Source organism: Euwallacea similis, chromosome 26 (assembly GCF_039881205.1).
Source record: "Euwallacea similis isolate ESF13 chromosome 26, ESF131.1, whole genome shotgun sequence".
Taxonomy (NCBI): domain Eukaryota; kingdom Metazoa; phylum Arthropoda; class Insecta; order Coleoptera; family Curculionidae; genus Euwallacea; species Euwallacea similis.
Window position 1 is genome coordinate 1871257 of NC_089634.1, and position 23799 is coordinate 1895055.

Below are 23799 nucleotides of genomic sequence, written 5' to 3' on the forward strand. Positions count from 1 at the left end.
TACATCCTTAAAACGAAATAAAACGACTAATTTATTACCTCTAATCAAAATGTACTTATTTTTCACATGAACTTAACCGTACATAATAGACTGATACATTAATATAAGTAATGAATTATTCTTTTCAACTTGACGTCGTGCCGAGGAAAAAATATATTACTACATAAGTCTATAAAAATACAAACAACTGATACAACTACTTTAAACGAAGAGAGGGGAAGGGGATGGTATCTGAAGAAACGCCTATTCAGTGCATATAATTACAATTAGGTACATACAAAAGTTTATATTCCAATTTTGAATACAGCGGTCGGAAACGTTCATTTATGTTCAAACATGATCCGATGGCGTTGACAGACATCTTTGATAAATTCGCTACTTACTAATAAAGCTATCTAGAAATGTTAAATAAGTTTAGACAAACTCTTTTAGTTTACTGAAAAATGGTTTTTACGTCGTGGGTCAAAATGTCATGCAAGTTGTGTTTCCACTGCTTTCATAAAATCAGTCCACATTGCTACTTTTATAGTTCAACTCATAGAAGCCGCTTGTTTGGCCACTAGCTTCCTTGGAATACATATAAGGTGTTCAACAAATTTCGAATCTAAATAGTTGTAAGAGAGTGGAAACACACATCTCACAAACCTTAGAATTACATTGAAACAGTTTGGCTAGAAGGTCCAATCTAAAGTAAATAACATACAGGGTATGTTTTATACGTTTGAGGCGGATTTTTTATTTTTTCTTCATTCTATTTGGAAACAATGTTCCACAAAAAAGTAAGAGTTGTTAGAGCAGTGAAATTATAACTACTCTTAGGCAAAACTGAGATTAGTGTGCAACTCCATCGCTCCAACAACCATCCATTGTTTGGGAAACTTTGTTCTTAAATAGAATTGAAGAAAAAAAATTATACGTGCCTATCTTTTTTTGTACTGGGTTTTCGTTCAACCCATTTAAACTTAAAAACAACAGAATTGTGAATACACCTTCTCTTTGGGTTTTATCAACGTTGCACTTTGATCTGACAAGATCAAAGTTCTAAAGCCGACTTAACCTTCTATGATAAATATGTTTGATGATAGGAATAAACAAGAATCTTTTATACCGTTATGCAGATTTTAATGCCCCCTTTTTTGGGCGGGCACCAAACAATCCCCTCAAATCGTTCCAGGGAACGATTGGTAAAAACCAAGTCATTTAGTGGCCACGGATAAATAATTTAGGCGCGTCAGGTACATACATACGGGCATGTGTATTTTATGTACTATAGACAAATTAGAGTAAAAAAAAAAAAATTCGGCCGAACGCATTTATAACGGGTGATCATTAAAAAAAAACCTCGCAATAGGGGGTGAACCGTAAACGTAAGGAATTTTTTACTGTCATTTGCTCTTTACCATAAAATATTTGACTGAAAACAGATTCATTCATCAAAACATACCTTTGATACTTCAACGCCTACTTGAGGTTTTTTTTGGCTATCGCCCTTTATTAAACATACATAATAAGATACGAAAGGGGAAAACTTATTACAAAAGCCCACACTCATTCAACTTCTACTTGCTTCCCAAATGGCGAAAAGTATTTCATCAAGTTAATCTAAATTGCTAGTATAACGTTATATTATTATGCGATTATCCACTGGCGGGGAGAAGTGAGGTCTGTCTTTCCGGAGAGTGGAATCGCGCCGCCTTAGCATACAATTATAATAAAATCCATTTCATATAACAAACTAAAAACTTACTAGTCAAAACAAATCAATCAGTTACGTTTTTCATCCGAATCTAAGAAAATATTTCAAACCAATGAAGTTGCTCATTGCAATGGCAAAACTAGTCTCAAGACACAGTCAAAAAACTTGCTTTGCTCTTACATAAGCCATTTAACCTACCGTTGTTACTTATATAGATACAAGAAGGGCGCAGGCGTCCGTCTAGTGTCCATCTATTCCGTCGGCTGCTCGTTCGAAGTACTGTCTTCTTTGGCATCCTCTGGAGGAGGCGCCGGCGTATCTGACGTCGCATCCTCGCTATTTGTGCTGCTTGCCGTTTCTTCCTTTTTCTCATTCTCTGATGAATTGGCGGAGGCGCCGTCCACACTGTCTTCCTCTTTGGAACCATTTTCAGTAGCTTCAGGTTCCTATTAGTATTTCGTAGATATCATAAACCTCCTCTAGATGTAATATTCATGAATCATGAAATTCAATTTATATTGAGTCAAGCAAGGCTTACGCTCACAGTCAAATGGGCACAATACCCATTTGAATGCAAAAAAATGTGGAGCGCACTTTAGTGTAAACACACTGATTACTTTTAAATCTGAATATAAAATTTTAAGCTTTACTTGAGTAGAGCGTGAGTATCGCTTTAGCATACAATTGTCTTTAATTTGTTTTTAGTAAAACCATGCAGTTTTATATTTATGATCAGTTAACTTACTTTGGAAGACTCAGCTGCATTGTTATTGGCCACCTCTTCCTTTTCCTCATGATAATTTTTTTCCACTGGTTCAGCGTCTGATTTTGTCTCTGTATTTGCAGTATCATTTTTCAATGCCTCATTATTTTTCTCTTCTGGCTCTGTTGAAGTAGTGTCCTACATAAAAATTTCAAATTTACTGATTTGTCGGTATCTCAGCTATTTTCTTCACATATAAAATATATAAAATATAATACATATATAATTCTATAATTATTAACTAACTTTGTTGCTTTCATCTTGACTTTCTGAATTTTCCTCAACAGCAACTTTGGACTTTCTGCCTCGACCTCTTCCCTTCCCTGAGGGTGTAGCTGATGCTGTGCTTTTACGTTCCTTCTTTGCTGGTGGTGGAGTGGCAGGAACCCCTTTGGCTGCTGAGCGAGTTATCCTTCTTCCTTCTGTAGGAGTATCTGTCACCTAATAAAAAAAAATAATGCAAAAGTTATTTTCAAACTAAAACACTTTTTACACCTTACCATAAAATAGGCCTAACTTAATTTGCTTACAAAAAACGTGTAATATAACATACCTCAGAAGCAGAACCTCTTGGAGTCTTGGATTTCCTGCCTCTTGGGGTCTTCTCATTCTAAAATGGAAATGAACTTTAGTTTAATTGACATTTATATAATACAATACTTTGTATTGCATGTATACAAGATGTTCTAGCTCTACTTAAACTGCAGATGTTATCACCTTTGTAGATGCTAAGATAAAGTTTAAAACAAAATAATCTCTGCAGGGAATTAAAACTTTCCGAACATCTTAAAATTTATTGTGGATGAAGACCTCACGTCTGCTTCATTATAGTGACAGTGTCTTCTTAGCTGGATTATACTTATATTGAAGAGTCTAAGAACAATTATTCAATAAATTTACTTAACATTAAATAAGTACTTTGGTTACAAGTCCACCTGAAAAATAACTATTATGGAGGCCAAGAAATAAGGCAATGATATGCTGTTATAAACATATTCGACATTTTTTTCTTGCTAACAATATAATCATTTGAGAAGACAAAGTCACTAGTTCTATCATATCAAAATAATCGTTATAAACTAACACTCAAACATATCGAACATTTGAATGATGGCAATTTCTGAAAATCTAGTATTGTGCAAAATGCAATAATAGATAAAGGATTAACCAGGATCAAAGGAGCTAAAAAGGCTATTTGAGGCAGGCAGTTGATAAATACAATTATCATATCATGATCATCACATTGCTGGATCTATCCTTTTAAAGTTGCTGATAAATGCTATGCTTTCTTGGTTATTCACTCAATTAGGTTTAAAGATTGGTAGCTGAGAGAAGTAACAAGTTTTCACATTCAGGTACTTCGGGAATGACATTCCGTACTAACTGGTTTTTCAGCATTAACATACATACAGAATAGTTAACTATATCTGAGGTTAGAAATGGTATATAGCCTTAACAATAATTTATCATTAAATCAGAACTTATTTTAGTGGGTTATTTCGTTTAAACAATGTGCTAAATATACAGACTCAAATTCAAATTAACACTTTCAAAATATTAAATTACATGATAATTTGTAAAATTTAAATAAAGATTGAAAACACTCCGTGTTCAATGTTAAATTTTCCCTCCAAAAAGTAAACATAAAGCTAAGACATGCCCTACGAGAGAACGACTACATTGAAGAGTGCAATGATACAAGAGACGTGTCGCGTGGCGTAAATCCTATTCCATGGAGTACATCGAGCAATTTCCATTTTTAATAGCTTTCCAAATGTTCCGCCAAGGTTTAAGGCGAATTCTTTATGGTTCGTGTTAAACTCGTGGTATATTTTAGGAAGGTACATGGAAATAGCAAAAATATGCACTAAAATTGGCTATTAACGGCCTCGCCAAGCAGTGAGTTTTGACTGTGACCGTCATCTTACAGGAAACACGAGTTTGCATTGCGCACTACCGTTGGCATAGCCATATCGTTCACAGTCTGAGGATCCCTCAATACCAACTACACATTGGGTCAAAACTGTAAATTCGTTAAAAACTGCGTAACTCACCTGACTAATTTCTTCGTTAACAGCATTATTGCTATTGGCGGCTTGAATTTCCGACATCTTTGAGGAAGTACTTTGAAATTTTCACCTCACAAACTTAAGCAAAACAGCACGAACCTTCCCGGTCGTTGTTTATCCCACGAAATGGCGGCCAGCGTGGGTCACGTGACGCGCGTTGACTTTTCACTCTGATGTCATATGACAACTACAAACGCGGGACATTTAAACGGATCGCGCTCTCGTGAAATTTTACATGCGACGGTGCCGTTTGCTACCAGAAATCAAGTAAAATGCTGTCGTAATAATTATTCTTTATTTAATCCTTTTATTCTGCAATTATTCTGTGATATTTTACGTTATTTACAATGTAGGTAAGTCCTGTGTTCGCGAAAATAAACTAAATAAATTTTTCATAATACTCAAACTATCTGGGAGGAAGGAAAAGGGGGCGAAAACATAATAATTAATAACGGATTAATACATTTTAATAAAATTTAAAGAGAACATTATAATTTTAGGCAATTCCTATAGTTAAAACTTATACATTTCTATATTATAGCTCACCTATACAAAGTAACAATAATAATGCCAAAAAGACAAATAATGGACCATGGCTTCTTTACTTGCAATTATTACACCCAATGATCATTTTTAAAAATTATATTTTATAATAATATGCACTTTATACTGTCGCATGCTCAACTTCAAGCATAAACTTACAAGTTGCACCTATAGAGAGAAAAAATTGATAATAATGTCTATTTGCATCTTAGCTCTCTTTGGTTTAATACCTAATATGTAGTACTATTTACAAAAATGTACACCCCCTGAAGGATTATCAATTATTGTATGTTTGTTTTCTAAATGTATGTGCGTTAATGTGATAAAACTACGAGACTACAGTGATGTGATATCTTTTCTTCATTAAACTTAGCTTTGAAGTAGAAATATTATTTGGCCCAAGTTAATAATAAGTAACATAATTATGGAACAATTATAATTACAAAGTCATGTTTGTCGGTAATATGCCAGTACATAGTCGTGATATGCACTCAAACATAAAAAAGGAGTATTACTTAGGTAAACAGTCTGGTGCCCTGTAGCTCATTATTGTTTTAAGAGATAGTGATATTTTCACCGTAATTAATTTACACACAACAGCTCTAAACCTAAAAGTCTAATTGTAAAATTAGTATCACAATTTCAAAAACTTTTAGTGCAATAAGGTGGTAATCGTGGAGAGTCATTAGGTTTTGAAAAGCAGATTTTTGGTGGATTTACAAGACTTTAAAAGTTGAAATTTTCTGGAAAGTGTGATTGTTACATTTACCTACATAACACGCACAGGGTGTCTCATTACATTTTAATCAAAATCCAATAATTTCAGCTGGTTTAAACGTCAGTATGTTAGATATACAAATTGTTAAAACAAGCAATTCATATTAACATGGGCCCACAATGGCAAAGTTCTTGACATTTTGGAGCATGCTAAAAATAGGACAATTTACCAGTTCTATTCTGAAGAGTGTATTTTTTGGTCACCATAACGTCAAGAAAAGTATTCTTCCAAACCCTTAATAGAGGGTAAATGCTTCTCAGTAAGTATTAAACGAGAATAGTGTAGATCTCGACCCTTGCTTGTGCGTGAGGCGATATTCTCAAACAAATTAAAAGTCAAAGTGCACAATCCGTCTCAAAGGGTTAGAACATATTAACACTCGAGGAGTGTTCGCAATATGTTACAATGGGGCACCCTGTGCCACTTTTGTACCTTAGGAACAGAAAATAAATGTTGTTATATAAATATATTAATAACAGTAGTAATGTAAAGATTGAGAATTGCTATATATCTTTGCTTATAATTATAATGTATTAATGCGAGAGGGGAAAATTGTTGAAGTTGTGCCTAATACCTGTGAGTTACAAGTCTAAAATTAGATATCCTATCTAAATACCTACCTACATGAAGATTCTTAAATTATTACATTTTAAATTTAAAAATCAACAAATTTGTTTACGTTTTCTAATACTGTCTCATCAGATATAATATTTCCTTAATAATTATTTAATCACCGACACGTTATGCTTACATACGAGTTAAAGTCACTTCAGTAACACCTTTTATTATACTTCTGATACTCTATCGCATAAATTAATCATTTTCGTTGATCTACTATCACCCTTTATCTTAAATTTCAATCTACGGCAAGATATTTTCCTGAAGGATGAAGCCCAATTGGTTACAACAGGAGATTTTTCCGAGGACTTAAGAAATTATGTCAATATCGTTTGATGATCAGCTTAAAAATACTCAACGATGTTTATTCAGAACAATATTAAATGATTATAACTATCTCTAAGCAAAAGTAACTTATTGTTACGAGGTTAGATAAACGAGAGGGTTGATCAAAAAAATCATTAAATTAACAGTCCCTCATTTGATGCGTGTTATACGGAAGATTTATGTTTAGATCTGCAACAGGCGTCATGCTTAAACATGCACTGGCCCTGTTTAAGCAAGTTGGGGGTTTTGGCTAGGAGATACGAGATGCGTTCAAAAAATAACGAAAGTTTTGTGACCTGTATTAATTCTATTTATGCGATTTTTCGCTAGTTGTGTTGGTAAACATGTCCCTAAGCAATGTGCACATTGGTAGACGCATTGGAAGTTTAGTCTGTTGACAACTGTCAAAAAAGTTACATTGTCTTCGACACGAGCAGCGATCTTTGAAAAATAGATTAAACAATTTGTATTAAATTTTGCTACAAAAATAGAATAAAGGGCAGCCAAGGTTTAGAAATGTTAAACGTTGCTTTTGAGGAATCAACCATGAGTAAAACAAGGGTTTACGAGTGGTTTAAGCGTTTTCAAGAAGGGGGCGTGAAGACGTCGAAGATGACGAGCGCACCAGACGATCCAGCACATAAAAAACGGATAAAAACGCTGAAAAGGTAGAAGAAATGGTTATGAAAGATCGTCGAATTACAATCAGAGAGGTTGCTGAAGATGTTGGCTTATCAGTTGGCTCATGCCATGAAATTGTTTCGCATGTTTTGGATATGAACCGTGTGACTGCAAAGTTCATTCCTAAATTGTCGAATTTCGAACAACAACAACGGCGAATGGAAGTTGCTCAAGAGTCGCTAAATGTAATCGACAACGATCCAGAACTACTGAAACGCATCATAACAAGTGATGAAACATGGGTTTATGGTTATGACATCGACACTAAGACTCAATCATTCCAGTGGAGGCATTCTGGATCGCTAAGACCAAAAGCTCAACAAGTGCGATTAAATGTGAGGGTAATGCTCATAGCGTTCTTCGATTTTAATGGCTTGGTACACCATGATTTTTCCACAAGGTCAGACGATCAACAAAAAATTTTATTTACAAGTTCAACGTCGTTTGCGTGAAGCAATTCGAATTTGTAACAAAATAATCCATGACTTTTGTTCTACGATAATGTACCCACTCACACTACATTGCTTGTTAGTAAATTTTTGGCTAAAAACCACTTGTTGTTTCACTTGATACTGTAATGACATCGCAGGCCCCATATTGGCCAGATATGGCTCCCTGTGATTTCTGTTTCTTCTCGAAAATGAAGAGAATTTTAAAAGATCGTCGTTTTGCGAGCATAGACGAGATTAAATGAGCATCATTGAAAGAACTAAATAGTATTCTAAAGTATGAGTCCAGAAGTGTTTCGGATATTGGAAGAAGCGCTGGCATAAGTGTATCTTAACTAACGGAAACTATTTCGAAGGGGATAAAATTGCCTTAGTCAAATAAATAAAATTATTTCCAAAAATTTAAAATTCTCGTTTTCTTTAACGTACCTCGTACACCTTGACATGGAATAATGCATACAATCAGAACTTAGTACGTGCTATCACAGGGTGATTTTCGGGTAAGTTCCAGTTTATGTTTGATCCACCCTCGAACGTTTATTTATACTTAAACTCTATTGGATGAATCGGTGTTATTTCAAACAGAATGATTTCACACAAAATCCATTCTATTCGTGACTATTATTTAGTCGTCCCACGTGGGAAAGGCAGTCGGATCACTCACAAACAAACCACTCCCTGTTGAGGTGGTGGTGCTCTGATTAGGGGTTGCTTTATTGATAACTGACCTGCAAGATCAACCATGATTATCCGCTTTATTTCACATGTAATCGCACTCTTTACCTGGTATTATTTGTCTCCACATTATATTGCTGTTCCACTTGATACTGGGGTTTGCCCCAATTATTGGACTGCGCCCAAGATGGAGTGTGATCCCAGGACATATTTGGGTTCCAGTTATACGTGGACTGATGGTCTTGGCTGAAACGTACGTTCCATAATGGTATAACTGCTATAACGTTGTCAAGGCTGCACTTACAAGATATTTTGGTCGGCCCTGTAAGGCGAGGGATTATTAAAACTATTGCCTTTTTCGTGGTCCGTTATGGTCAGTTCGATATTTCCATCAGCATCCGGTTTCTCTTCGAGAATGCTGTTCTTGATCCCGTAGTAAAAATACATGATAAGTCCTAAGGTCATCCAAATGGTGAATCTGACTAGAGTCAGCTTGGACAACTTTAGAATCAAATAGATGTTGACTGTGATGGCGATGGCCGGCACAAATGGTAGCCCCGGGGTCATGAACAAAATCGTATTCCTGTGGCGTTACATCATCAGAGATAAAACTTTATATTGAAAAAAAACCAACATGCCTGTTTTGGGGTTTTCTCGAAATTACCAAAAGCAAAGCCAAGATTGCCAGGAAAAACAGCCAGAGAAACAAAGTGGTTGCAGTGCTCATATCGTCCATCCCATTCACGACGATGAGATCGAAAATTATGATGAGGATATAGAGTATTCCCACCATTTTCATGACGAACATCCCAGACTCCTCAGTGGCAGGCCCGGTATCCACCCAAGGAAAGATGGCCGGACACAAATAAGTAGCCGCCTGCAGTCTTCTTCCAATATACCCTAAACTAGGCCCTACAGTGGAACCTACTACTCCTCCAGTACTCGTAGCACTTCCAGCCCCATGCAAAGTCCCATAAAATTTATTTTCTGTTCTGTCGGATACCAAGAATTGGTCGTCCCTCATGGAATATTCCTCCTCTTGCTCATCGGCTCCGAAAGTATCATCGCTATCCGGGGAACTGGAAAGAGTCGATCTTTTTACCCAGATGGTCAGAGAAGAAGCGTGAAGGGACCTCACCTGCGGGTCACTCTTCGAACCATTACTCGCTGGGTTGGTTGTGTCGGAAGGGGCGACGGAGAGGGTGTTGGGCCGTGGGGAATGTCCAAGCTGGAGTCTATAGCCTGCTTGAGGGCTTCCGGAGCTAACTGATTGCGATACAATCCTGTAAAACATTTTTGCTTGAGATAAGTTGTAGTTTAAACTTTAAGTTTAGCTTTGGCCTACGAAAGATATTGGGGAAGAGACTGAGTACGGAGGATATATTTGTCTAGGACACTGGCAAAAAATTGATACACAATCGCAATATTAATTCTGTTGTCTTCATAATAAGCCTACAGGTGGTCTAGAGTGCAGTAGTATTGCCGTGCAGTTATCAGTTTAGTGTCCAATTGCCGGTCTACAGTGCAATTATTTTTATCCATGGCTATGGAATTTGACTTTAGTACGTTCCTGTTACAAGGAAACGACATTAAAAGCACGATAAACCCAAAATTTCACATGTGTAACCTTACATATTATCCAAATCCAGTCGTAGAACAAGCTCATATTTAAATCCCAACAATAAAGCGACTGTAATGTGCCGGAGACATCACGAAGAGTAAAGAAAAATCTGTCAGTTAGTAAAAATTGCCCTAATTTAGGAGAATTTAAAACCGACGACTGGAGGACGGGCTTGGGTCAAGAAGAGAGAATACTGACACGCCCCCAAAGGGCGTGACAAAGTGCACGTGGAGGAAGTGGTTCAGTGTGATGGAGGCGGAGCAATTAGAAGTTACCTATAGGGACAAACGCTCATTTCCCTACTAGTAGCAGCAGTAAAGAGAAAAATAGTATATACAAAAAAACATGTCGCTGCTGTAATTTTTCGACATCTAATTCCCAAATCACAAGTTTAACATAAAGATAGAAAATATTCACTATAATTCGCCGGTGATTGGTTCAGTGTAACATCAAATTTGACAGATGAATGAAATGATTTGAGTAACTTCAAGACACCATCACCTTTACCTGCGGTTCCATTGGGACTTTGCTGCAAGCCATCTTTGACAGGAGATCCCCTGAGTGGGGTGCGAAGACTCTGTGGAAGCAGTTCTACCAAATTGGTGGAGTGAGGTTGGTACCGCAAAATCAGCACACAGGTGGACACTAAGGTATAAGCTAGCAGTGTGCCTGCAATAATTTTTTGCCAATGCTTGGTCTGTATCTATTTATACAGGGTGACTCAAATAAAAGTGTCCATTCTGAATATCTTTTCTGTTGTCTGTTAAAAAAAAAAACGCCGAAACAAGTCAACTTTGATAGAGAAGATGAAAAAGTTGTTTTCGAAATGTCGTCCCTCTACTCTTGGAAACTACCCCTTTAAAATTTTCAAATTGGAAGAGGGATTGTGTTATACCTCGTTTGAAAGATAATTTTATTCTCTACATGGTCAAGCTTTTATCTTTTATTTTTGTATATCGGTTTTGTAAAAATTAAACAAAAACTTGATTTTAACCATGAATGGTATTGTAATAAATGCTGAAAGTGTACAGTTAGACTCAAAACATCTCCACGTCCTGAATGTATTAATAACAAAGATATTTCTAACACTCCATTCACAATTGATAAATCCTAATTTTTTTGGAGAAAGAATTTATTGATATTTTCCTCTGCACTTAATGATTTTAGTACTTCGTAGCAAGACATTGCTTTGCGGTTCGTTTAATTTTTAATTTGATTAAAACGGTTTATACGTTACAAGAGAAAATCGAGATTGTGAGTCAGTATCATAAAAATGAGAGCAGAGAAAAATAAGAGGTGATGAAGTCGAAATCGCACTTCTGGGACAAGTTCAAATGGGCAATAGAACGTCTAGTATATGAAAGATTGCTGAAGAATCCGACATTTCAACAAGTACTGTTCATAGAATTTTAAAAGAAGTAAAATTCCATCCTTATGTCATAAAAGTAATACAGAAATTAAATGAAAACGATTTCGACAGTTGATTAGAACTCTGCGAATTCTTTACTAATATGTTACGTTTAAACAGACATTTGCTGTATAATACAACATTTTTTAATGAATGTTCACTGTAATTAAATGGGGAAGTTAATAGGCATAACTGTCGTTACTAGAGTGAAGTCAATTCATATTTATTCCGAGACGTTCATACTCAACAATCTCAAAAGTTCAATGTTTGGGCGGGAATTTTAGTTGATCACATTGTTGGACCATTTTTCATTATTGGAAACTTAAATGAAGAAACTATCCACAAGTTTTATAAGACTTCATATCTCCCAGGATAACTGAAATACTTGAACAAGATCCCCGCCTCTCAAAATAAAAATTAGTTTTTCAACGAAATGGGTCGCTTCCACACTACACTGCTACTGTGCGACAATTTCTAGATGAAGAATTCCCTGGAAGAGGGATTGGCAGAACAGGTCCAATGGAGTAGCCCGCGAGATCCCCTGACCTTAGTTCCTTAGATTTTTTCTTATGAGAACATTTGAAGACCAAAATCTATGACACGCAATCTGATTCTCTCGAGGAGTTATGTGCCCGAATCGTTATAGAGTACATGGAAGTCAATGGAAGTCACTCTCAACATTTCTTACGATAAAATAAATTAAATATCAATAAAAATTATTAAAATAAAGTAGTTTGATTTTTGTTAAATTTCTTCAATACTGACATATAAAAATAAAAAATGAAAGCTTGACTATATAGAATATATAATTACCTTTCAAACGAGGTATGACGCAACCCCTCTTCCAATTTGAAAATTTCAAAAGGTGGTATCCAGGGGTAGAGAGATGATATTTTGAAAATAACTTTTTCACCCTCCCTATCAAAGGTGATGTGTTTTAACGTGTTTTTTCTAACAAACAACAGAAACGATTTTAAGGGGAACACTTTTTCCTGAGACACCCTATATGAAATTTTGAAAGTCTCACCTATAGACATCATCTCGACTAGAATTTCCAGACGTATGAAAAGGGCGGCTACGGAAGCGGCTAACCCACTGCAAAACGTGGCGAGGCCTGGAGTTCCTGTGCTGGGCCACACTTGGGAAAATGTCCTAAAATGCCATTGTTCAGTATTAAATTACAGACTTATTGTATTTACGGAAAAATATGTACTTAAAAATCAATCCGTCCTGAGCCATGGCGTAAATGATCCTGGGCATGGGAAACATGGATCCGAACATAGAGACGGTTAGGCCAGCCAGGGCACCCACGGCTACAAAGTATTTACATCGGAATGCTCCCACTTGACCGAACATCCCCACCAAGGCAGAATCCTCATCGACATCCGTGTACGGCACTAAAAAAAGGATTTTGAATTTTTAATAATGCAATCAGCGCCCGGACAGTTGCCATATCGATCCAAAGGAGAGAAGCGGACTTTTCGTCTCACCTATTAAAGTAAGCATCATGGAGGTGGTAACGTAAGCTGTTAGGATGATCCCCAGGCTGCATATTATTGCTAGGGGAATGGATTTTTTCGGCGTTGCTGCCTCTTCACCGGTGGTGGCTATTATGTCGAATCCTATGAAGGCGTAGAAGCATGTGGCCGCCCCAGTGAACACCCCAGGCCAGCCTTTAGCCAAGAATCCGTCATGCTTGGTCCAATTGTCCGGGTTTATATAAAACATTCCAGCACCCATAATAAACATCCACACAGCGAAGTTGATTGCATTTAGAATATTGTTGAAGATCAGTGACTTCTTGACGCCGGCGGCCAGCACCAGCGTCATCAGCAGCGTGATCAGGAAGGCTAGGTAGTCCGGATCTCTGCCTAAGTACGTCTGTTAGTCAAAAGGCGTGTCAAAGACTGAAATACTAACCGATGAATTCCCCAAATCTCGTGTGGAAAGCATTGGTGATGGCACCGTTGGCGAGGGCGTCAAAGCAGGCGCTGAGGGCACAAGCACACGCACTGGTACCGATCAAGTACTCCAATATCATGTTCCAACCAATAACGAAAGCGACGAACTCCCCTACCGTCACGTAGGAGTACATGTAGGCTGAACCTGTGGTGTGAGGCACTCGAACTCCAAACTCAGCATAACAAGCCCCTATAGAATTGAGTTTGTTTCACATGCTCAACTTGCAGTTTAATCATCGAATAATATACAGGATGTCTTTCTTCGAAACTGATTAAATTGAGCTTCACAAATCGACTCCCTGTATGTCGTAGCAATACTCAAGGTGTCTCTGAACATAGTGCCATAAATTCAACCACGTACTCTAGGTCCTAAAATGTAACAAAAACGTTATACAGGGTGTTCTGAAAATCAATGTCAAAAATGGTATCACGAGATTATTTGGGTCAAAATATTAAGATTTAGGTCAAAAGTGATTTGAAGAAAGTTTCTCGTTTAGATGCTATTGGCGGTCAAAGTTCTTGAAAAAAAACATACTTTTTGCTGTATCTCGAGAATGCTTCAATGGATTTTAACGAATCCCATTGTGCATTTATTCATCAGTACAGGGATTATTTTCATGTAACATTCATGTCTTTTCACAATGTGAAAGTGGTAAATTCTTAGTCATCTTCGTACAAAAATTATCAGAACTTTTCATTGGGTAGCTGCATCGTATCGTTTTTTATGATGATGATACATTAGCCCTTTCTCCAACTTTTCTATTTCTTGGAAATTTCTCATACGGTTAACATTTCACTTCGAAAAAATTATTTTCTTTTCTCATACAGAACACCAACTTGCCATTACTTCGATAATTATCGACACTTGTCGATGTAAACGCTGACGTCACTTATGGAAAATGTCATAAAAATTTATCAAAAGACTGAATTCATAAAAAAAATTTAAAAATAAAAAAACTTGCAAAAATCCATAATTTTAACCATATCAGTAATTTCTTCATTAGAAAACGCCATTATTGTCCTTAAAAGAAACAACTCAAAAGAAACGTTAAAAAATTTCGATTAATTTTTATGACATTTTCCATAAGTGACGTCAGCGTTCACATCGACAAGTGTCGATAATTATCGAAAGAATGGCAAGTTGGTGTTTTGTATGAGAAAAGAAAATCATTTTTTCGAAGTGAAATGTTAACCGTACGAGAAATTTCCAAGAAATAGAAAAGTTGGAGAAAGGGCTAATGTATCATCATCATAAAAAACGATACGATGCAGCTACCCAATGAAAAGTTCTGATAATTTTTGTACGAAGATGGCTAAGAATTTACCACTTTCACATTGCGAAAAGACATGAATGTTACATGAAAATAATCCCTGTACTAATGAATAAATGCACAATGGGATTCATTAAAATCCATTGAAGCATTCTCGAGATATAGCAAAAAGTATGTTTTTTTTCAAGAACTTTGACCGCCAATAGCATCTAAACGAGAAACTTTCTTCAAATCACTTTTGACCTAAATCTTAATATTTTGACCCAAATAATCTCGTGATACCATTTTTGACATTGATTTTTGGGACACCCTATATAAACATATATCGAGAGGCGCTTCATTTCCGATATACAAGGTGAGAAAGGTTGGTTCCTGAGGATGGTTTTTTATTAATATTTTCGAAACGTTTTGACATAAATTTATTAAATTTTGTATTTTATGATAACTTTTTGTGCTCTTTCTGAACTTCTATAAAAAATTGTCACATTTTTAAAATTTTTTTCTTTAAAAATATTTGTAAGTAAACACTGTTCCGGTGGCAACGAAAAACCACCAGATTTTAATAATAAATGTTGTCATATGCGAAAATGTCAAAGATATTTTTTTGTTTCATTTCAAGACCAACTAGGTTTTAAATTTGATATTTATATAATAAAACATTGCATTCACCGCTTTGTCAAATCTCAATTTTCTCGAAAACTGTGGAAAATTTCGACTTTCAGCAAGAATACCTTTCTTATGTAAAAATCTTCAAATTTAATATTTTTCTTATAAAATTATTAATAAAGTTAAGCACAAAAAAGTTTAGGTACTTCGTAAGTGCTGGTTCCTTGTATTACCCGTTCCTGGAAAAATGTAGCAATTTCTTTAGAAAGATTCGGAAAGTGCACAAAAAGTTATAATAAAGTAAATTTCATTAATACATCTCGAAACGTTTTGAAAATATTAATTAAAAAAACATTCTCAGGAATCAACATTTTATACCCTGTATATCGAAAACAAAACGCATTTCGATATACAAGATGTTTTTTAAGTACGTGGTAAAATTCAAGGGGTGATTTTTTGAGTAATTTTAAGAGGAAAAGTTTATATAAACATAGGTCTAGTAATCCTTCATTTTCAAGACATAGAGTGTCAAACTTTTCTTAAAAAATCGTTACGTATTAAAACAAACTCTTAAATATCAAAAAGACGCAAACTAACATGTCGGTGAAACTTGGTGACAGTTTTTAATGTAGTACAAAGGACTTTTTTTAATTAGAAATTGTTTTTCTCCTTTTGCTAATGGAGTACACAAGAGTAACGCCAGAAATTTAAGAAATATTAAACGACAAAAATTCTTTATTAAAACTACTCTTAAACAGATGATACCCAATTTTTTTAGTAAAAAAACATTTAACAATACGTAATACGAATTTTACGATAGTTGTTGAAAATGTCCTCCTTCAACTTCAATGCAAGCATTAGCTCGTCTTAACATCGATTGCCGTACACGTTGAAATATTCCAGGCGTATATCTTATCTGATTACATGAATCTCGTATCCGTTGGATTAATTCGTCTTCAGTGTTGACCGGAGTTCTATAAACGAAGGACTTTACATGCCCCTAAAGAAAAAAATCTAACGGATTTAAATCTGGTGACTTGGGTGGCCATGACTGTACTTAATGCGAAAAAAGTTTTAAAAAAGTCAGTGCCGCATAAGTAACAATAATAATCATAAATAACATTGTCAGATTTCAATAAAATCAGCTGAGGGTTTATTAAAATTTTTACGAAAAAAAGATTTTTTAGGAAAAGTTTGATACACTGTATCTTGAAAACAAAGCATTAGCGGACCTATGTTTAAATAAACTTTTCGTCTTAGAATTACTTAAAGAATCACCCCTTGAAGTTTGGTCAGGCACTTAAATTACATCCTGTATATTTACATAAAGTTTTCGTCGTATTTTGGGACCTAGAATATGTGGTTGTATTTATGGCACTATGTTCAGAGACACCTTGTACATTATAAACGAAGGATCAAAGCGGTAATCCCTAAGGGAGCCTTGTTTAAGAAGAGAAAGAGTGTCGTTAATTCGTACGAGTAGTTGCCTGTTTTCCAATGGGATTTTCGTGATATCAAGTAGGTATTTTGGCTTTTGCAATTTGTATGATTTGTAAATTAGACCACGGTGCCAGACGATGTAGGATGTTTTATTAATGCCCATAAATAGACTTCGGGATTTTCTATCGCGTAGGTGTGATTTTTGCATGTCGTTCGTCAAAACCGAACGTGGGAGTCGCTGGTCATGTCTTTGGAATTATGTTGTTTAGACTATAGTTGCTTATCTGGTTTAGTATATCCTCCGGCGTTTCCGGATTTAAGCTTTTCAGAGCTTTATTTTTCATTTTGTCTTCCCGGTGCACTGTTTTCGATAAGAGCTAGTGCGTCTTCATATTCGTATCGTATCGTAAACTGATGGAAGCAGCGAAAGCAGCAACATTTATAACTTTAGCGTGCTATCGAATGATAAAAGTGAAGCTAAATAAGCGACGAAACACAATTGACTTTCACGAGTTCTATCGGAGCTGCTTTGATCTGACTAGGCCAAGGTACTTCGCCTGAGTGAACTTTCTATCGTAAATATATGTTCGGTGGTTTAACTTTGTATTGCGACCATGCATCGGTGACACTTAACTTGCCAACTCGGATCAGAAGTTGCCTTTTTTTAAATTGAGCCACGATCAATTCTTAAAATAGCTGGGATTGTCTCATCACTACTAACTACCAACTAAATACCCCAAGCAAATCCTCTCCTCTCAGGCACTTTTATTATTTAAATCATGTTCTAGAAGTGTAATTTACTCGCTGAAACCTTCCTTTGTCTTAATGTACCGAATTTATAATGGGGCAGATCGTTTTATGAGCATGGCGTAAAAAGGAATCATTAAGGGTAATGGGATACAAAGCAATTTACAATCTTTACGGGAAATTTAATTCGAAATTACATTAAAACAATCCATTTATCCCTCATCAGGTGATATAGTAGACGTAAATAAACTATAAGCTTAGATGATCTTTTATACCCACCGTATGAATTTCGCTAGCTTCTTCGACAATACGTATAAGTGGTAAAACCAATTACGACGGGACGGACAGTATGGATCATCTCGAAAAATCGTAAAAATCCGTCTTACACAAGGCGTTTCCTAAATATGGTTCTTAACTTCAGAACACAATTTTTATGATATTTGAAGGAAACACGTTTCTATAAACATGTGGCCGGAAACGCTTAGACTGCGAGATACAGGGTGTTGAAGTTAAAAAATATACATATATTATTATTTGAAATAAATTTGGAACGGTCAATGCTATTTTGCCCTTATTGCACGTTGATAAGGAGTTACATTTTTAGGATAAAATCAATTTTTATCTGCCGCCAGTGGCGTAGTTAGGCGTGAGTCAGCCGACATTTTCGTTAGAAAATATAGAACGCCAAGGTATTTTTTAATATTTTTATTATTTTCGGACTCTGCTAATATTTTACGACAAAAGTGGTTTCTTGGTTTTTATGCCTAATACTAACCTATTTTTAGAAAAACAACCGGCAACTGCAAACAACAATCATAGAAATAATCAGTTTCGACACATTGTTAAAGTCTGTCGTGTTTCTAAAAATAGAGTGATATTAGGCAAAAAATCAATATGCCTCTTTTGTCGTAAAATGTTAGGACAGTCCGAAAATAATAAAAATGTTAAAAAAGGCATTGGCGTTCTACGTTTTATGACGAAAACATCGGCTGGCTCACGCCTAATTGCACCACTGGCGGCAGATAAAAATTGACTTTATACTAAAAATGCTTTATACTAAAAAAATAAAAATATCGAAATAATGTTTTCATAATAGGTATTTTCTATTATTTTAAAAATTTAATGTAATTAAAGTTCACTCTAACCAACACTCCAGGAATTTTCGAACGTACGCGACAATCGATGAGAAGAAAATTCGATGCTTGTATTGACAGTCGCTGTTCTCATTTTGAGCATTTACTTTAATTAAATTTTGATGATATTTCAAACTCAAATAAGTTTTTATTTTTTTCCCAAAAATCAAGCGAGTCACAAAAAAAGTCAAAGGACAAGAAAGTAGCATTTTTAATTGTTTAATCTGATACAAATATCAAATTCAGAAAAAACGGTGGCGTACAATAATCACATCATACATATGTATTAATCAGGTAACCATTTGCGACGTCACTGGAATTATTATTTAAAATGTAATAACATCAAACGTAGCCCCTTGTTAATGCTAACAAACATGCCAATTTTCATCAAAATTGGCGCAAAGCTTTTTGAATAATTAATAAAAAATCAATTTTTTAATAAAACTTTGACACCCTGCATCTTAAAAATGATAAAAGTTAGGACATATATTTATATAAACATTTTTTTCATAAAATATGACAAGGAATCACCCCTTAAAATTAATGACATCACTTAAGTTACACCCTGTATGCAGGGTGGGCCACGAGTAACACCTCGGAATTTCATGACTAAGCCAAGAGACTTTTTAACTGTTTCTTATTTGGAGTAATCGCATAATACTGAAACAGACTATTTCGACATTTTTCTAAAAATGTATATTTTTTGCGAAATTGAGTAGAGCTAGGTATAGAGAACTTTAAAGATAATAATAATAAATAAACCAAAAAATAATAAATAGATAATTAAATTTGACATCTAACAGCAACACGATATACTAAGTACCCCATTTAAATTAAAGGAGTTCTGAACAGTTAAAAATTGTACGAATTTGAGGCTACTTTTATAACATTTTGTATAATTTGGAGAATTTGTTAAAATTGCGGTAAAAAATTTGGTCCATTGTTGGCTTCATATTGAAACTTCGTTTCACACATTTAAATATAGGATGAGAGATTGGATATTGAAAATTATCTTGCATTTTAACAAAAAGTGAATTATGTCAAAAACCGCTAGAAATAAATACGATAATCTTTAATTAAACTCAACTTCATTTTGATGGTTGAATTAAAAAATGATGTAATATCCAGGGGCCCCCATTAAAAAAATGCAACTTTGATCAATTACATATGTTTGAGATACTTTATATACTTTGAAAATAATTTTTAAATGTAGCCTTAGTTTGTCTGCATACATTCCAAAATAGAAACAGTAAAAAAATTTCTTGGTTTAGTCATAAAATTCTAACGCGTTACTTGTGGTTCACCCTGTATTTTTTAATTTTCAACACGCTGTATTTTGGAATCTAAGCGTTTTCGGACGCATGTTTATAGGAACTTTTCTTAACACCATAAGAAGTTGTGCCCTGAAGTTATGGACTATACTTAGAAAACATTATGTATACAGGGTGGTCCAAATTCAAAGTGTATCATCGAGATCTCGAAAACTATAAGAGATACGAGGTCACTTAAATTGGAGCAAAGTTGCACAATTTAGTGTCCAAGAAAATGTCACTTCGAACTTAGGAAAATTTAGAATATTTCCAGAGATATTAAAAAAAAATAAAAATTTTGCTATACCGTTTTTATTTTTTCCTAACTTTTTTTTAAAAGATATTTCCAAAAAGATGTCACTTTATTATTACCACCTTTTTGTCAGTACAGGATAGTGTTTGTGTGTAAAATTTGAAATTCAACGTTTCGTCTTTGAGCCATCATCATCAACTTATTTTTTTTAATACGGATCTGGATTTTTTAATCTTGTTTTTTATTACCTTTTACCCTTCTAAGAACAATGATGTATAACGACTACCAAAGAAAGCAGTAGATACTATAGAAAGTAGTAGAAAAAAACACCCTCATAAAAATTGCAAATATCTATCACTCTCCCACGTATCGTTTTTTGCATAGATTTGTCTTTGTTGCAATTTCTTCTGCTCGTGTAATAGGTGTTTTCAATCAATTTTAATATATGAAATAAATAACATAAATAATTCTTTATAAAGTATAACAAATAAATAGAACTTGTAAGTATTAAAAAAAAGTTATATCTGGACAAGCAGGTGGCTATAAGTTGAGTTCGTTCTACTATTTTTAAATAATAAACAATTATCAAATCGTCGTTCTATCAAATCTATTCAGTATATTATAAAATTGATATTAATTATTATTAAGGTAAAATAAAATGTTCTCATCACTTGAAAGCGTGATATGATAAAAAAACTATTACGCTTCTAATAGAAATTCTCAATTATCTTTAGAGCGGTATTTGCAAGAATAAAAGTGGCATTAAAGACGATTTAAATTACGGATTTAATTAAATTATTTAAAATGAAATGATAATAATTCAAAAATTTCCATTTTTGGCCAATAAATGCAAATTAATTTGCTAAAGAGTCTTACAAAAAGTGGCAATAATGAAGTAACATTTGTTTTGAAATATCTTTTCAAATAAAGTCATGAAAAAGTAAAAATGATATACCAAAAAATTCGTTTTTTTCTAGGTATCTTCAGAAATATTCGAATTTTTTTTGAGTTCGAAGAGGTATTTTCTTGGGATCGAATGGTGCAACTTTGTCACCATTTAACCGACCTCGTATCTCTTATAGTTTCCAAGATCCTAATGATACGTCTCGAATGTGGACCACCCCATATAGTGTTGCAAATAAATTGCTCACGGAGATCATCTGTGAGTGGTTGTATCTCGGAAATATTGTGTAATAGCTGAAATTTATAAAATAAGGAGGATTTGATCAACCGTTTCTCCTATACTCGTGGTCGGAGAATTGCCTTGAATTAAATTTGCCAAAGATATACAGGGTGAAGGAAAATACACTGCTGCGATTATTGGGCTTTACCAAAAAATACAGGGGACTAATAAGGATTTAAATTAAATTCTAAAAATTCATTGTGAAATCATTGATGTAGACTGATGCTTAGTAAAATATACATATATATATTCTACGTTGTACGAAGATGGTAAAAAATGTGCCTGAAAAACTGTCCAATTTTCTGTTAATTATAGCCCCACTGCGGGTGCATTAACTTCAGCACTCATTATAGTTCATATCAATTATAACGAACTTTTGCAATAATGTAAGTGCATGCGTCCTGAAAACCATTAGCTGCCAGGAAACCGGGGGAGGCGGTTTTCTCAACTTTCTCTGTAAACGTTATTAGATCGGCTGGACTGGAGCAGTGAATTTCGAGTATCGAAATACCAGGAAATTCCATTATTTTTCAAAAGTGGACATTTCTTCCCTTCATGCTTTCCCAAATCAAAATCACCTTGTTACAAAAAATACAACAATAAATCTTATGGCTGCCAGAGATGACCATTGGCGTTCTACATGAGGTGATTCTTAAAGAATGGGCCTATAACAAACATAAAAAGCACTAAAATGACCGCGGTTCGTTTTTAGTGGTGCCCTAATTTTATCCAGGAATTTAGTACATATTATCAGGAGCTTTTTTATTTTTCATAAGAGGTATATAGTTCCGTTTATTTCTTACCTAACCCCGTAATGCATAGCAACTTAAACATTGCCAAAAGCACAGAGAGCCACCCTCATAAGGAAGGCTAAACCGTGGAGATAAGGAAATTCACGACCGGTCGTAAAAAACGTCGGCATTTTTCTAGCATAAAAGGGGTGCCCTTATGGTCTACATTATTCTACTGCGGTTACACAATTTTTTGGCCCAGTTTAGAGGGCTGATGTTCTAAACCAATTACTGTGCACCTACAGCCTCCAGCTAAATGCTCGCTATACACATACGGAAATAGTATTTGTAAAGAAAACAAGGAGGAACAGTGGGAAGGTTTACACTCGGTAATTGTACCATTCAATATGTTTTCCATCCATTTTACTGGGAGGATTTAATGTATTTCCAGTGAGAAAAGCGGCTTCGAGCTTCCGAGCAAACATTTGCTTTTTCAGTTTACTAAAGCTCCAGCGAAATGGCTAAAGAAATATTGTTCTAACGGCTCGACACCCACTTGGCAGCCCACAAATTTATTATAAGAATCGAAGGCGACCTACCTGAGAATATGCTAGCTACTGCGGCTATAACGAAGCTGATTACTACGCCTGGCCCAGCTACGTTTTTCGCTACCATGCCCGCAACTAAATACATCCCAGTACCTACGCAGCTTCCCACTCCTAGCGATGTTAAATCTAGTGTTGTCAAACATTTCTGAAAAATACATTAGAGAATTATCAAGAGAGTAAAACATGTGTTCGAACTGAACAAATTGCCGCGATTTTGAGATTTCACTTCAAATGAGCCTCCAAATTCAAATAAGCTCTAAGACATCCTCGAACCCTGCTTGAAGTAGGGATCGTAAGGGATAAACAGACGCAAAAGCAACGGGATTATTGCCCGATTTTCAAGGCGAATGCTGAATTTGAAAGGTTAAGGTCTAGGCTGAGAAGGCTCGTCCATGCAGGGAAAAAAGAATGCCACTGTAATGGAGTTTCCATAATGGATGACGTGAAACATTGCCGACATATACCGCAGTTTGCGCCATTTTCAGCATCTGGAATACGATAGAATAAAATGCGGACGCACTCGCGTGTAAATTGGCCATTCCCATCAGGCAATGCTCCTTTTTTATTCCTTTAGTTTATTTCCGCCATTCATCTTACGCGAAAGGAACTTCCGGCCGTGGAAGCAATTTTACACCTCTAATAAAATATCCATTGTTTGTCAGTTTATCGACGAGCAACTAGTGTTCACATTCTGCATATCTGCATCAGTATTCCAAATGCACCGCAGACTCTTCTGTAATTATTTACCCTCAAAGAGTGTTTGCCAAAGGGTAAATAGCTGTTCTTGACACGTAAACATAACATTCTGAAGCCGCCCTATTCAGTCAGCGTGAATGAGTTCTTTGCGAATTAAACGTGTCCGATTAAACCCTTTGTTTAGGGCTTCTCTTGCAAATTCAGGTAGAAAAGCACTTCATAAAATCAGCTT

At 35.2% G+C, this 23799-nt stretch overlaps 2 protein-coding genes across 3 annotated transcripts in view; both read right to left on the reverse strand.

The window, feature by feature from the left end:
* Positions 1–30: 30 nt before the first annotated feature.
* Positions 31–4671, reverse strand: LOC136417093 (uncharacterized). The gene is made up of 5 exons (XM_066402596.1): positions 4514–4671; positions 3013–3069; positions 2706–2900; positions 2442–2597; positions 31–2142 (listed from the first exon to the last, which is right to left on the reverse strand). Exons 1-5 carry the CDS (start codon positions 4568–4570, stop codon positions 1948–1950), a joined length of 660 nt encoding a protein of 219 aa, XP_066258693.1. The 5' UTR covers positions 4571–4671; the 3' UTR covers positions 31–1947.
* Positions 4672–4977: 306 nt separating this feature from the next.
* LOC136417078 (probable cationic amino acid transporter) overlaps positions 4978–23799 on the reverse strand; it is a 33314-nt gene continuing 14492 nt past the window's right edge. Inside the window, exons 3-14 of one of the 2 annotated variants that reach the window (XM_066402574.1) lie at positions 22863–23016; positions 13549–13779; positions 13119–13499; positions 12842–13025; positions 12656–12780; positions 10728–10889; positions 9738–9882; positions 9238–9678; positions 8904–9182; positions 8708–8845; positions 8350–8652; positions 4978–7044 (exon numbers count right to left, since the gene is read on the reverse strand). In XM_066402574.1, coding sequence (XP_066258671.1) covers positions 8550–8652; positions 8708–8845; positions 8904–9182; positions 9238–9678; positions 9738–9882; positions 10728–10889; positions 12656–12780; positions 12842–13025; positions 13119–13499; positions 13549–13779; positions 22863–23016 — 2343 coding nt within the window. In that variant the 3' untranslated portion in view covers positions 4978–7044; positions 8350–8549. Of the gene's footprint in view, positions 7045–8349; positions 8653–8707; positions 8846–8903; positions 9694–9737; positions 9883–10727; positions 10890–12655; positions 12781–12841; positions 13026–13118; positions 13500–13548; positions 13780–22862; positions 23017–23799 lie in introns of those variants that run through there. The other variant, XM_066402573.1, reaches the window with a different exon arrangement.